The 16,868-nt window shown below is 27.1% G+C and overlaps 1 protein-coding gene across 7 annotated transcripts in view; it reads right to left on the bottom strand.

Moving 5' to 3' along the window:
• The window catches only part of LOC107440967 (armadillo-like helical domain-containing protein 3), a 92,674-nt gene that overhangs the window by 15,667 nt on the left and 60,139 nt on the right, over positions 1–16,868 (bottom strand). For 6 of the 7 annotated variants that reach the window (XM_016054069.4, XM_071188418.2, XM_016054068.4 and 3 more), the window contains 6 exons: positions 13,859–13,928; positions 9,502–9,591; positions 7,109–7,167; positions 6,688–6,753; positions 6,133–6,263; positions 947–1,035 (listed from right to left, as the gene is read on the bottom strand). In XM_016054069.4, coding sequence (XP_015909555.1) covers positions 947–1,035; positions 6,133–6,263; positions 6,688–6,753; positions 7,109–7,167; positions 9,502–9,591; positions 13,859–13,928 — 505 coding nt within the window. The remainder of the gene's footprint in view (positions 1–946; positions 1,036–6,132; positions 6,264–6,687; positions 6,754–7,108; positions 7,168–9,501; positions 9,592–13,858; positions 13,929–16,868) is intronic. The other variant, XM_043048404.3, reaches the window with a different exon arrangement.

The following is a 16,868-nucleotide window of genomic DNA, read 5'->3' as shown; positions in this document are numbered from 1 at the left end:
AAGATGAAAGACATGTCAAAAATAAAAAAATTACCAATTTTCCATAGCTCTACATGGTTGGGATTCTAATCATAGGTTTGAAATTTCATCTGTTAATGTCATTCAACACCTATCTGCAACTACCAAACTTTATCTTTAGGAATCATTCTACCTTTTGAAAAATTCTAATGAGTTAGTTAATGAATTTTCTATTATCCCAACATTTCCCAATATTTTAAAATCGATTTTAATTTCATCTTTTGCCACATCTAGGGTTCCCCCCAATCCCCCTCACACTCATTTCTCTTCTTATATCAAGTAGTTCCTCTAACCCTATTGGTTAAACCACTTTGCACCTGTTTGTCTCTTTACTTCTCAACTATCATTTGCTGTTTAAACCCTGAGAAAGGTTCCTGTTTATAGAATTGAAACTATAGCATGTCCAACTCTATGCTTTCATTTATGCTTTATTCATGAATTACTTTGTTTTAGTCTACAATGTTTATGAAATTCACTTACATTTTTCTTATTCACAAAAGTGCTTAAATGAAATAAAAAAGTTAAATATTAAATGTTTTTAGATGATGATTCAATGTTTCCTTGGTGGAATAGCAAATGTAACAAATTTAAATGTTAACATCAGTTAGGAACAATATTCTTATTCCCCATATAGGTTTTTCAACTCATTTTAATATCTTGTAAAAATTGATATATAAAGTGAGAGCATGTATTGTAAGAGATAATATGAATGGTAAGAAAAACTTATGTACAGGTTTTTCTTACATTTAATAAATTCTCAGTTTATCATTGAAACAATGGGTAACTATCCATCATTTCATCCGTTTTTTATGATAACAGTTTTAAGTCACCTTTTGAATGTTATATATTGCAACAAAATTCTGATTATTATATATTGATTAAAAGAGACATTAAAAAAAACTTTTACAGAAAAGAAAATTTCAATTACCAGTCCATAATTCTTTCCAGTGATATTGCAGTCTTACTCTGCCACGTTTCTGATAACATAAAATTCTATGGATGACACCTAAACAAAGACTGTAGAACAAACCAACATTATAATCTACTTATTTATATTAATAAAAAATAATTTATATACAAAATGATTTCAGCTTAAAAAAAATGTGTTTTAATATAAAATTAGCTTAATTTTTTTTAAATGATGCTTCCCGCTTCAGTGTAGATCATAAAATGATATGTATTGTCAATTAATTGCTCTACTGGCTTATTAGATACTGTGTTACTGAGTTTAAGTAATGTAGTTACAAGACATTCAATTTAAAGAGTGAAACTTTCAGTTAAAAAAAAATTTCTGCAGTTGTCATAATTGCAGAATAAAGAATAAAGAATTTAATAAAATTGTTTTAAATATAAATGTAATGACATAAAGTAAATACAAATAATCAGGTTGAAAAATAAATGAATGTAATCTGTTCAAACGAATAACCAACTTATTTAACATGCTAAAGGAAGCAAACTTTTAAAATATATTCATACAGGCCAGATGTTTGAAAACTAAAGAATTATTAAAAGTAATCCTGGTAACCAAAAATTAAATAGTTAAAAAGTGAATTACTAGGTAGTGATATATAACATTACAATTTGTCATCTACATTTTTAATGATATGTATTATTTTACTTATTCCTGATATTTTGTTGTTATTTAAGTAATTCCAATGCTAGGGATTAAAACTATAAAACGTTCGTTTAAAGGTAAGAAACTGCAAGAAAAAAATTCATTTCAAAAGAAGGCAGTAGTCCAGAAAAGTTTAGAAACTTCAATTTAAATGATGATTAGAATATTCACAAATTATATATTACATTTCTACAATGCAATGGAAAAAATAAAATACAAAATATTAATAATAAAACAATTCTAAGAAAAATAAAAGATATTAAAAAGACATGACTTGTGGCATAAAAATATGTGCTTTTAGTTATTTATTTCTCATAGAAATACAACATATTCTAAAAATATAAAATGGTAGTAAAAAATATTTAAATATCGTATATAAAAGAAAGTGAGGTAAAAAATAAAGATATCTGACAGGTAAAAACAATTAGCCTTGTTTTACTACTTTTCTAAGGTCAAAAGAGGTACGGATATTTTTTTGCAACTTTGTAGTGCCATTGAAATAAACAATCCTATAATTGCCATCATCTACTTGAGTAAATATTAAAGATGAAGTATCAAGTGAAATTATAACTTACTTTGAAAGAAGGAAATGTTGTTATTTAAGGGTACACCAAACAGCACAAAGGGGAAAGAAAAAATAACTTAAATATATATTACAATAATTGTTATTATAACTGTATATTCTAATAATATAAAACATTAATAAAAAATACTTTAATATTGGATAAGAATAAAAATAAGATACAAAATAAAGATATCTAACAGGTAGTAAAACATTTGCCTTTTTCTTTACTATTTTCTGAAACAAAAAAGACGGTATGGCTATTCTTATACGACTTTACAGTATCATTAAAATTAACAATCCCTTCATAGTCATTTCAGTCATTTATTTGAACAAACATTGAAGATGCAGTCTTAACTGAAATTACAACCTACTTTGAAAAGGGAAAATGTCGCTATTTAAATGTACATTAAACAGCACTTTATCAAAGGAATCACAACTTTAAATAACACTAACAAAAGATTACTAGTATGAAGAATAGAAAAGATAAAATAAAAGAAACAGTATTAATATTGTTGTATTTTATTTGATACTTTGTAAAAAGCATTTAAACACAAACAAAATGAAAAAAAAAAAACTAAGATGATAGAGTACAGCCCTATGCATCTAATCAATTCAATAAAATAAATTTTAATTTTCAAACAATTTCTATACTAATTATTAATAAAATTGTTAGAAAAATATGTACTCTTTCAAAATAATTGTTAAACTTTTTACTTAAAATTAGAATAGCTCAATTTTCATGTAATCTCCAGAAACAATATATTTTGACAGCACATTGCAAAACCACTGAAGCTTTGATTTTTTCTGTTGATTTTAAAAGTTGTAATCTGTTGAGAGTCATTAATTGTTATGGATTGTTTAGATCTTCCAGAGGAAACATTTTTTCCTTCCTTTCTGGTAATCTACTTCCTGAATGTCAACTGTTTTTTTATATCTGGCCTGACTCTGTCAGATATAGTTGGAGATTAGGAACAACACTTAAAGCTTTAAATTAGGAATAAAATAATTTTAAATAAAGATTTACTGTCTAATTTTTGCAACAACTAGAAGTTTCTTTTCACCCAAATTTCTGTCAAATTTAAAAAAATTGTAAATTAGCTTCACTTATATACCGTTTCTATGCTATTTTGCCTTTTATGTAATTGTTGATCCTAATTGGAGAAAACTTGATGGTACCAATATAATTTTAGAAAACAATTGTAGCCAAAATGGATCTAATATGCAACGCAGGATCTTTCAAAGCAATTCTCTGATGCAGGATAAGAGTGTTCAATAGATGCCAAAAATGCAGTAACAAGTTCATTTCCTTATTGAGGTACACATGGAATACTCTTTGAACCTAGTAAATAAAGCTTCAATTTTACCCCATGTTTAGTAGTAATTCCTTCTTTTGAGTAGTCTTTTTAACATCGAGCAAACAAGTCATTGTTTTGAAATGAACTTTAAATAAGAAAACTAAGACTTCACCCTGGAAAGTGAAACATTTGATTGATAAAATTGCTCTACAATATGCAGAAAAATCATTTTGTTTAATTGATAAATAACAGTGGGAACAATGCTTTTTTTTCTGTTACATGTGTTACTTTCATATGATTAATTTCATAACTGCCATTAGTTTCTCTCTCCAAGATAGTTTGTTTGAAATGACATTTTTAGTCTATTTTTTGTTGTTGAAATATACAAGTTTAAAAATGCTTTGTATAACTGGTAGGGGGCATAAATGTTGCAATAAAATTCTAGAGGAGTTAAGGCACATCATCAGGAAGAAAACTGCATAGGAACTCATGCCTGGAAATGAGAGCATAAGAGCACTTGCCCTAACTCTCCTAGAAATTTATTGCAACATTTATGAGACCCTGTTAAACATAACGTTTTTAAACTTGTACATTTCAACAAAAAATGTTATATAGATTAAAAATGTTATTTTAAAAAATCTGTAGCCTAAGCAACAAAATTAATCTCCACACCTGAATTAGGCACAATCAAATACAGTAAAACTTGTGTGAGTTGACCACTTGTGGTGCATTGTTTTAGTGGTCAACTTAGACAAGTGGGCAACTTATTGAGGGCTGGGTCATTGTTTACTTTTTCGTTTCCTATATCATGTTGCTATATATTTAAAATTCTTTTTTACTTGACTTAAAAATTTTATTCAGCAAATAGCCAAATAAATATCTTAAGAAATGTGTTTAAACTTGAATGAACTTCAATTTGTTACATATAATTCTAATATTTAACTAACTTTTTAAAAAAAATTATTTCGTTAGTTATGCATGTGAAGTGTTTAATAAAAATAATTTTTTAAAATATCAGAACACGAAAACATGTAAATTTGAAAACTTTAACAAAACAAAATTATTTGAACACTTTAAAATTTATTCTGCTATTACTACATTTACAAACCTATTTGTTACAAAAATATTCCCTCATTGTTGTTTGGCGCTGTTGTTTAGACTTTACATCAGCCCAATGTTTTGAATGAAAGAAATGGTCAAAACCTGACCCCCTACAGTTTCCCCAGATGGTCAACTCACAAAAGGGTTTAGATTAGCTTTTTACACTAATTCACCAACATTCATTTCATTTAACATACATTCCAAAATGACAGAAAATTTTCTGACTTTCTTTTTCTGGTCAACTTATGAGGGTTTTAGAATGGAATTTCATGATACTCCTAGACAAAATTGACTTATTTCAGTGGTCAACATACAAGATAGACAGGTGGTCAAGTTATAAAAGTTTTGCTTCTTTATATTATATAGGAAAAATTCCGTTCTTGATAATTGAGGTCAACTTATGCAGGTGTCCAACTTACAAGGGTGGTCAACTTGGCAGGTTTCACTGTATTTGTTTTGATGCAACAAAATATTGGTCTCAAAGCTTAATATTTTTCCTTAATAAATATAACTTAAATTTAATAATTTACAATCTCCATACATGTGTCTTTAGTGCATTGATTATACTTATTTGTGCATTTATATGTTGACGCTTGGTGAGAAGTGGAAAAACTTTTACCTCTTATAAGTTAGATATAGCTCTAACAGTTGATCTAATAGTTACTTAAATTTAACTTTGACTCACGCATCTGCAAACTTTTTTTATTTTCTTAAATAGTTCCAAATATATGGTCAAATAAGTAAAAAATAAAATTGATTTTTGAGAACCGAAATTTTTGACAGCTCTCTTGCCTGTATTGGGACTGCATTTTCCAAATTGCAGGATGCAATATTTTGAAAGTTAAGAATCAAATTAAACAAAAAAATTATGTTTGCTAAGAGGAAGTATTTTGATATATCTTTTTCATAATTTTAAGTGATTTCTTTTTCATAATTTGAGAGAATTCTCAACAAATTAATTAACATATTTTAAGTTATCCCTTTGAATCATTAAGATTACATCTTAGCAAGAAAAAATTCAATTGTTAGATCAAAAGTTACTAAAGTTTTTATTCTGTACACTGTACATTAATAGTACACATGAAATATTTACTTAGTTACTCAGTAATTAAATTGTTACTTAAAAAATTATAACCAGATATTTATGCAAGTTTTTTAAAGTAGAGAAAATATTCCATATACAATTTCAGTTTAATACATTCAAAGAGTTTTATTGATTTCAGTTTATAAATAAAAGTTATAAGATTTTTACATAATTCAAATATCAGTGGGTGCTATTAGGAAACCAAAACCATAGAAATGTGTTCTGAATTGTTAAAACCACTGCTGTTTATAAAGGGTTGAAGGAGATAAATTGGTTTACAACATATACTCTGATATTGGTTTACAACATATAAATGATTCTGAGCCTGGTAAACTAGCTGTGATTTTCGTAGAACAATATTAAAGATATTTGGAAATCTTAACAAATAAATTTATCTTGCAACTCTTAAGTATAGCAAAATTACAAAGATAGATAGACATAGTAATGAGCTTACTAGTAAAGTTCAAAAGGTAAAGATTTTGTCATGTGACTTAGGATGAACTCAACCATCAGATCTAACATTGGACAAGCTAGAGGTCTATAAGGACCATTTTTGTCATAAGGCACTTTCCTGTGCCTCATTGGCTAAAAAATAATAAAAAATTCTTTATAGTATAAAATATTGTAAACAAATTTTTAAATGACACTCATTATCTAGTTAATGTACAACAAAATCACCTTCTTTAATTCAAACAAAATACACTTTCAGTCTTCCTCCTACATTTTTTCTTAAAACTGAAAACTATAGTTTAATATTAATTTGAAGGAATAAAAATATCAAGTTTCTGAAAAATGTTTCTTTTAACTTTTAGCAAAAAGAAAAGAGTTTTTTCTAATTTTTTAAGTTAATATTTTAAGTTATCACCATATGTATACACTGGTGCATATATACACTGTATCTGGAAAATGTCCTTTTCCATGTAAATTTTATTAAGTGATAGCAATAAAAATAAAAGCTCATCAAGAAAAAGTTAAATTTATCTTGTAAGATAATTAAAAATAAAGTTACCATTCTGTGGAGCTGTACTTTATAAACTAAATTGACATCATGGATAATAGAATTTGCATATTGGTCCTGAAATAAAAAATAAAATAAGAGACTAATATGATATAATTCTTAATATTATTTGAAAACAGTATAATTAGGCTAAGAATAATAGCATAAAACTGTGACAATAAATTTATCAAAGAATAAAAAAAAATATTAAAATAATTCTGGAATAAAACTATTAAAATAAAGTAGACTACTCTCTATTCTAATAATAATTGTTTACTTTTTTAAATGTTAAAAATTAAGTCTATCAACTAAAAAAAATTGTTATTTGAAAAGAAAAAACATGAAATTAAATACTGATGATTGAATAACACAAAACAAGTATTTTTGATAACCAAAAGAAAACTATTCAACAGCACAGTAAAGAAATACTGACCTCAGTTATACAAGTAAGTATAATAAAGCAAAGTTTGCAAGTATTCAGATTGGATTCATCTGGAAAAGCAGAAAAATAAATTTTAAGCAAGAAAGAAAAGAAGAAACAACTATGTTTTGAATTCAAGGTTAAAACGATAAGTAACAAAATATGAAAGATATAGTTTAATTAGAATTTTAGAAAACCTTGGAGACATCTTGTCACTATTTATTAGGATATTTGAGTCCTTTCATAAAATCTAAAGGTTCTTTAAAGTAAAAAATCATGATTGTATTTAACAATTATTATATTAAAATTGTCTTAGTGTAAGGGTCACATCAAAGATAATCTTCTTGCTTAGGTCTGAAACAAATAATGCTGGTTTGAAATGAATTCCAACATATAATAACAACACATTTCTTTCAAACACACTTAAAATAATCTAAATAATGTTTTTTGGTCATGATGAAACATTAGAATCAGGAACTTTACTTTTTCACTTCAAAATTTATTTTCAAACATGCATAAAATGTTTCATGCTCGGCTTTAATTTTACCAACTGAGATATTACAATGCTCCTTATATGTGTACACAACACAACTGTGGTCAAGCACATAGCACTGTTTTTTAACAACTGCCTAGAGCCTAGTAAGATTGCTAGTTTTGACGTGAACTCGGGTGCTGTTCATTAGTCAAATGATGTGGACAATTCCTGAGCTGGTACTACTTTCTCTAATATTCTACAATGAACCTATGACACAACTGTAAGACAAATTTAATGTGCACAGACAATAGTTGTTTAGTTGGCTTCTGGGACTTTCTAGGCTTGAGGTAACAACAGTTACTACAAAGTTCATATTAAATATTCTCAGTGATAGATGGGTTACAGCCCCTTTACGGTCAAGCTAACTATGAAACTTTTTTGTAGTTTTCCTCTCTATGCAGAGCAAATGCAGGTAAGTTCCATCAAAAAGTCTTTAACAAAGACTTGTTTGTCCCAATGCTTGATCTAAGAGTTTCCTTATCTTCTAGTTTTGGCTTAAAATTACATGGTTAGGGAGTTGAACATTCATAGTCGTAAACCCGAAAATGGGTCTGATGAAAAAGGCTGGTAATAAAATGAAATAGTTGAGTGCCAAAAAGTTTTTATAATTTTGGACCATGTTTTACACTTAATGATTTGAATTGACATATTATGAATTTTAATGTAGTGAGCTTGTTTTGTAACATTACAACTTCAATGTACGCTAATATAAGTAACTTTGTTAAATAAGTACTTTTTTTTTCTAAAACAATTAGCTATTTTGTCCCATACTAAAAATAAATTTCTTTAATTTAAATAGTTTTTAATAAAGTTTTTAATTTCTTAAAAACATTTATGAATATGTTCTCTTTTATCCACAACTAAAAAAATAATATAACAGCATAATGAGACATGATTTCTTGATTTATGATAACATGATTTCTTGAGAACCAGGCATTAATATTCACCATTCTTGTCACAACAAATGCTAATGTTTGTTTAATTTATTTGGATTCTACAGAGACAGGTTCAATACGAGTCTTAGGTTTAAAACTGAGAACTTTTATTATTAATGTAACAAATTTGTAATATGCATTTTTTCAAAATTAGTGGCTTAAAAAAATTTATTGTTTGTTTGTCAACATAAAATCGATTTAAAAAAATGGTGCCAAGGTACAACATTTTGTTGCAATAGTGAAAGCCTGTAATCTTCATTAAAGCTAATATCTCGTAAAACTTTCCAATTTCTTTGCTTGATTGAATGCTGCTACATATAAAAAAATTTTAAATGTGAAAGATAATTATTGTTTAAATCACTATTCTGATTTTTCATTGGTCGTATTTCATGAGTTTAACAGACATATAAAGGAAGCAATAATACACACAAGTAGAAATGCTATAAAAGATGAGCCAAGTAAATTTTAAAAAAAAATCAATATCAAGGATGCTAACTCCTTCTGTACAAAGAATTAAGAAAAACGACAAGCAATTTTTCTTTGTCAAAAAATGATCTAAGAGTCCTAAAAATTCTGAAACAACAAGTCAGGAAATAAAGATAAAATACATCAGTCACTTTTGAGAAATTTATGGATGGTCTCCCAGTTCAACGTATCAATTTGTGCAATTTTAAAGATGTTAATCAAGCTACCCAACAGAAAGGGCTTTTATCAAGGCGATACAGTCTTATTATTTAATATTTTTATGCAAAAATGGGACTCATAGTAAAACATGACAGCGTAACTATTAAATTTTGTATAGTTGTAGTATCACTCAAGTAACAAAAAGCAGCCAAAAAGGGCACTTTCAGATAAATTGCAACAAATAAGTTTTACCTGTAACTATATATTAACATTAAGAAAACAAAACAAACTTTTAAGTTTAACTTTCGTACCTTTTGTATTTAACATGACAATGGAGGAAAATTCTAAAAATGTGACTAGCAAATTTGATGGAGGAAGCTCATTTTCTGCTTTTGGAGGAGCTAAAAAAAGACAAAGACATTTAAGTTTAGTTAAAAATAGTTTAGATTGGTATGATCGAGTTTAATATTTGGTATTTTTGATTATCAAAATATCTGGATTATAAAAAAAATTAGGTAAAAAGTTCACAGTACTTGCTTTCATAAAAATTCCTTTATGGTTATGTAAATAATAATAAACTAAAAAAATATATATATGTTATTTTAAAACTTATTTAATTTATAAGCAAAATTGCAAGACTGTGAGCTTCTTACTGAAGGGGAAAACAAAAGAGAACATACATACCAGGAAAAAAAAGAGTTTTCATATGAGGGAAAGATTAACATGTTTTGTTTTGTTTGTGCACAGGAGTACTTGATATACTCACATTTGAATATGTTGTTTTATTACTCAATTATATAAATTTTATTTCTTTTTAGTCACATTTATGTCTTATTTGTTGGATTATGTTTTTGATTCTAAAACCTACTTATAACATATAATAGTTGTTTTTTGAAAAATAAAAACTAATTTTTTATTACATGCATAAATATTGTTGCTATTTTAGTCAGAGATTATCGTAGCTTATAGAAATTCTTCTATTGCAAATCAAATAACTTTCTTCGGAAAATATATTTTCTTAAAATGTAAAAAAAATATCAAGAGAAAAAAAAAGAAAAATCCGTTCTAAAAATTCTACTACTAAATCGTCAATTTTTATAATAGAAAAACTTTGACTTGTGACTGCTTAAAACTAGAGGTTCAACATGAATGTGAACCAAATCAATTACATTTGCTAAATTCAGCTAAAAAAAGTTCTTAATATCTTAAAATTTTAGTATTTTAAGTGTCGCTTGCTTATTAAAACCCCTAAGATAATTTACAAGATTTGTAAAATCCTACATTTTAAAAAAGTTCATCAACCAGATTTTATTACAGACTCAGCTTAGAGCATACTGTGGTTGTTTTTTGTTCATTAAATATATTTTTCATTTTGTTATTTAATGCAGATGCAATTTTAAAAAAAAAAAATTTTTTCTTCATAAATTTGTCTAGATAACTTGATTAAAAAGTTTAAAAACGAAATAACTCTTGATAAGTTTTCTTTCCTTTAAATGAAATGTTGATACATAAAAGATTGCATCTAATTTAACTACATAATCTATACCTAATGCAAAATATATCATTATAAGCTTATAAATTTTAGAATAAAAACATGCCTATTTTAGGCTATTTAAAAAAAAAATGCAAATTGAGGCAATTGAAATAACACATCAAAAATTAATAATATGTGCAATACAAACATTATTTGATAAACATTAATGTACTTTTATGAATATAAAACTCACACATGACAGTAAAGCTTTATAGACAAAATTAAAAATAAATTTAACAGTGAATTCTTTTTTTTCTTATAATTAAATTAAATTTTTTGCTTGATTTCTCCACTAAGCTACCAGCAAAAGTTCGAGAGCTGCATTATTTATCTTGTATTCTTAAACCTTTAACCAAATTTAAAGCTTTGAAAATAAAACATTAATTTATATACCCTACAAGGTAGAAGTCAAAATAAAGTAGAGACTGACTGTATGGTGACCAGCAAAACATTGCTTTTTAGATTTAATTTTGTAGATCCCGTTTCATGCGAAGAACTTAAACTTGTTAATATTTAAAATGTTGCTTCTAAAGTTTCATATTAATACTACAGTTAACCTTTAAAAGATTGTGTCTACTAATTTAATTACTTAAGTGCCAATAACAAGAAAAAACACAAATACAAATTCTGAAACTGTAAAACTTTACTGTTAAATGTATTTTAACCACTTTAGCATTTCCTTTACATTAATAAGCTGATATTTTACTAACTTAGATGTTGATCTTGTAAGATCAAATCATCATAGCAAGTCATCATCATATCTCTCATCATTATGTATTCTCGCCTCCTTTTAATAACACCTGTATGCATTTGCTCTCTCTAATTTTTATTCTTCATTAAAACATTACCTTACATATTTGGGGAACACAGATCATGCTTTCCGATAGTTTTTTAAGCAAACTCAAAAGCTTCCATTTCGTTAGATAACTTTTGTTATAATTTACACAGGATCTTGCATTACCATTTTTAACCTGTTACGTGATTTGCTACAAAGGCCATCTTTTAAAACAATTTCTCTGCCAAGCATAGAACCTAAATTTAATAACGTGAAGAAACCGATTTTTTGTGGAGAAAAACAAATAGCTTGAGTTTTGCACTCTGTTTGAAATTAACTATTAAGATTTATTTAATTTAGCTAGATTTGTTAAGTCTTATCTTATTGTTATAAATAAGATAAGACTCTCACTTCTGATAAAACCTTCCATTTTTAGTTGCTTTTAAAATAACATATGATCTTTTCTCCATATATGAAAAGCCCTATATCTCTTACTTATTTCTTTCATTAGCTAGATAAGACCAGAAAAAAAATAAGATAAGATTTAAGTGCTGAGTTATCATACATTAAAAGGAACAGTCAAAAACCTTATAAAAAAAATTCCTCAAAAACTTTTATACTACCAAATAAGAGAAAGTAAAATACAGCCTCACTTTGTCTATCTAAGTTGTTAAGTGCATGATAAAATATTCCGCATTACAAATTTATTCGGTTCAGAGTCAAATGTTCAAGGATTTCTATGAGTTATATATTTCAGCTATGTCTCAAAAAGAACAGTTGTCTTAAAATGAATGAGGCTAAGAGAGCCACAAACTGCATAGAGGAAGATACCGAGGTAATAAAGTGGGTAAATTGAATAAAGTATATATTAGGTTGTGAAATGAATGCAGACTTCAAAAATACTTTATTGCATGCTTCTGAATCATGAAACAAAGCTTCATAAACCATTGCAGAAAACATAAACATATTGTTGATAATTTATGCAATAGGTAAAGCTGGAAAGTTATGTACAGTAGAGAACCAATTATCCGGGATGCTCGGGACCATCGCTATCCCGGATATCTGAATTTCCCGGTTTTCTGGATGGACCAAAAAGTGTCGTTAATCGATGTTTTATCGAACCCGAAGTACAAGGAAAAAGTGTAATGCATAAAGTAAGAGAGAAAAGAAAGGTACTCCTAACTTTAAAAAGAAAAAAAAATGGTGGAAATATAACATTTAAAAGAATAAAAAAATTCGCAAGTTTAGACAAGAAAATCAAGTTTAAAAAATACAAAATTCTCATATTTATTTTTTAAAAATAATTACAATTCCTAAATTAAATTATATAAACAAAACCAATGATTAAATAACGCAATATATTTCATAGCTAATTATACGGGGAGAAACGATAAAATAAAAGGAAAACTTATTAATCTAAATAAAAACTCTTGAAAATTTTCGAACCGTTCGTTTCGATAGTTAAAAAAAGGCACTAGCATAAATATTAAAACCCGGAACAAGGCAAAATCAACAGAATTCAAAAAAAAAAAAAAAAAAAACCTAATGATAAAATTTATGAATAAAAAGAATTAATTTATTGAGAAAGAAATTTATCGTGAAAAGAAAGAAAATCAAACATAGTGGAATCAGATAAACAAAACTGTAATCTGCTTCATAAAATAATCCTATGTTTAAATTAATAAACAATTCTCCTTTTATTTTATTTTTTTTTTTGTTGATAAAAACAACATTTTTAATTACTGCAGATGTGATTCCACACCAAGAAAAACTTGCAATTGATACCGCACTTCCAAAGAATGAGAATTTATTCAAAAGAAAAAGATTTTATTTTTATTAGTTGATGTCAAATAAATATATTTTTCTCTTTTCTTTTTCTGTTCACTGATATGCATGCAATGCATTTTCCCCACCCCCCTCGTAAATCAAGCAGGAAACGAAATCAGCATGCCACACCCTTGAGTTTGATTGACGGCCTAAAGGAAAAAATAAAACATTCCTCCCTTCCCTGCCTTCAAGGTCACAGAGGAAGTGACGTTTCTCTGGGTAAACGGGGAAAAAATTTTTCCCCTTCCTTACATTTTCCTCTACTCAACTTCAAGGATGAGTTCAAATTCCGTTTTTTTCGTTCTAGTTTAAAATGGTGGGAAAATCGAGCAAAATTTTCCCCGGTTTTCTGGTTTCCCGGTTATCTGGATACCGGATAAATGGTTCTCTACTGTATTTGTATTTTAAACAATATTTTTAATACGAATTATGCTTAATACAACCATTAAATACTTGAAATAGAAAAGATGGGAGAAAACTTGATTTAAACTTAGGCAAAATATTAAATGAAATTATAAATATAACAACTCACAAGAACTCTTTATATCCAATGGCTCGGAAAGTGACGGGGATACAGAAGTACCAGACGCATCGACTTGACACTAAAAGGAAATTTACTGTTATTTAGCAAAACAGCACATAACAATAATGAAACTAATTTAGAAAAAAGTTTTGTATTTTTTCTGCCAAAAATAACAGCAAAATACCATCCTATTATTTCCTCAAAAGTTAATTAATGGATTCTATTTAATAACATATTTTCAGAGCCAATCTTGTGTAAGAATGTGATAGTCACTAGAGTAGCATCCTTTCCTGATGCAACATCAGCAGTGAATACTTTAAAGTAAGAGAGCTAACTATTTCTTAAAACTCGTTTTTGACACAATTATAAATTTATATTCGCATTAAATGCAAACAAACACACATACATTAGTAAAACAGGAATTAAGAGTTAAAGCCCCACTTAAGTCAATCAGAGACCCTATGCAATATAAATGATATTTTATTTCACATAAAAAACTTTTCAAGCAGTTGATTTAGTTTAAAAACTTAATATAGGACAGGGATGGGCAAACTTTTTTGGTTGAAGGCAAAAAATCAGAAAAAAAAAGTTTGGTGGGCTAAGTAAAAACTTCTAAAATAGAAATGGGATATATACATTTTAACATAAATATTTAATGACATGAATGAAATTGCGATTTCATTTTTAAAAGTTCCTTAGATTGTGGTTCCAAATGAGATGTACTTATTTTAAGGAACGAGGCTAAATGTCTGTCTGTTAGTCTACTTCCAAAATGATTTTTTCTAATTATAGAAACAACTGCTCAACAATAATATAAAGTTTTTCGAATATGAAATAACTTTTTTCATATTTAGAAATGGTTATATGTAGTTTTCATCCCCGCATCGTGTTTAAGACCCCAATCACTGAAAGGGAATGGCTGGGTAGGGCATAGAGGTTAATGTATGTTAGTAGTCATTTTCATGCCAAGGACTAGAAACAAATTTCGCCAATGTGGGGAATCGCAACTTGGCAGTACATAACGTAAAAATATACCCCTTTTCTCCTAAAAGAGTTGACTGCGCGTGCTCGAGAAATCGAAACTGCGAAATAATGAGAAATCGGACTCCTAGCTAGTAATATCGATATCATAAGTAGAAATCGATGTTTATAAGTACTCAGTCCTCAAACGTACGAGTTCTCAGCAGAATATTTTGCAAAAATATTAATATAAAATAAGATGTAGATCCTTTTCTTTCTCACATAATTGCAAAACTTATCCTCCATAGCCGTTTATTTTTCTTGGCTAAATATATTATGACATATTTCTTGCCAACATCAAGAGGGGGTAAATTAGATTATGAAATTATTATCTAAAGATATTAGATATATTAGATTATGAATTATTAGATTATGAAATCTAGTAACTAAAAAATGGGAAAGACCAATTACGCTATTGAAGATGCCGGAGATCCCAGCACTCTTGCCCGGCGAGTGTAACGTTGGAAAATGATGTTTTAAAAATGCGTGTAGGGCAACACAATAACAAGTTCGCTGAGGGGCTTTAAATTGCCACAAAGGCATTTGAAAAAAACTTAAAAAAGAGAGTTGTGGCTGAAGGGACAACTCTTATCCCAAAAATGTACAAGTGAGTCACAACTTTATTTATATATATAAAATAACATGACATTTTTTTAAACTCTGGCTCACCTATGATCACATTTCTAATACACAATCAATTATCTTCACTAATTAACCCATAAGGCGTCAAAACTCTCGTAATTATCGTAGAGAAAGACACATCATTCCATGCCACTGACGTCTTTATGTCCATTTTTTAAAAAAAAGTTTAGCAATATGAAATTGGTTTTCTATTCTTAAATTTTTTCTTTTTTTTTTTAAATAGTTTTTTATTTTCAGAAGAAAAATCTACACTATTTATGGAGAAAAAAATTCAAGTTATCTAAGGAATTAGAAAAAAAATTTGTGAAATCAAGTTTTTTTTTAGCATTGAATGTATAGGAAATTTGAAGGGAATTTTTTCTTCTTCGAGATATCGAAAAATTCGTGAAATCGAGGTTCGACTGTATTACATATTAATAAAGGCTTGCCTGCTTGTCATGACTTTTTGATCTAAGAATATTTTATTTCGAATTTCAATTGGGAACAAATTTTTTGAGTTGGAATTTTTAAGATTTAAAAATTTTAGCAAAACACTTGTATATTTAAAAGTGCATGCTAAATGCGCATGATGTGCAATGCTCAAACATTAATTTTACTTTATGCTGTATTATTTTACATTAATTCTTATTCACTGACTTATATTTTGATTGTGAGAATCAAGATATGTCGTAATCTGTTAATAAATTCTTATTAAAATTCATAATTTCTTAATAAAAATAGTATGTGCAACTTTCATAATTTCACTTCATGAGAAGCACAATTTTCTTAGTTTAGAAAAAGGAAGATTGGCAAAATAAATATGAAAATATTTTTTTTAACAGTTTTTTAAATAGTTTTCTTTAAAGTATATTAATAAATAGCATTTTTTAGTTGTCAAAATTGACTAATTAGGGGATTAATTATAAAAAAAACTTGTTAAAATGAAGAAATAATATTTATTTTTATTTATTACTAAAAATCCATTCGTTTATAGTTAAGAAAAAAGGATTAAGTGATTATAAAATAAGATTAAAAATTTGGAATATGATATAGAATTGTTCGATAGTTTTTCTTTTTAACTTATATTTATTTTAACTGAACTTGAATTTTAACTGAAATAACTTCAATATTTTCATACTTCAAAGTATCTGTAAAATACACTTTACAAAAATTATAAAATAGTATTATTACTTAATTGAGATTTCAGTGTTTTAATTTTTTCCTAATTTACTTTTCTATGAGATCTTCAACGTATTTAACTTATAACATAAATTTTATTTTCAGTAGAGCAATTTTCATAATTATGCTTCATATTATTAAATGAAAGTTTTATTTAAATATTTTAACGGAAAAAAAAGTAAATTAAGGTGAAATTTTC

The sequence above is a fragment of the Parasteatoda tepidariorum genome, chromosome 12 (assembly GCF_982258835.1).
Source record: "Parasteatoda tepidariorum strain Cologne lab strain chromosome 12, Ptep-v5.0, whole genome shotgun sequence".
In the NCBI taxonomy this organism is placed as follows: domain Eukaryota; kingdom Metazoa; phylum Arthropoda; class Arachnida; order Araneae; family Theridiidae; genus Parasteatoda; species Parasteatoda tepidariorum.
Note: the sequence above shows the minus strand (reverse complement) of the source record. Positions and strands in the feature narration are given on the sequence as shown.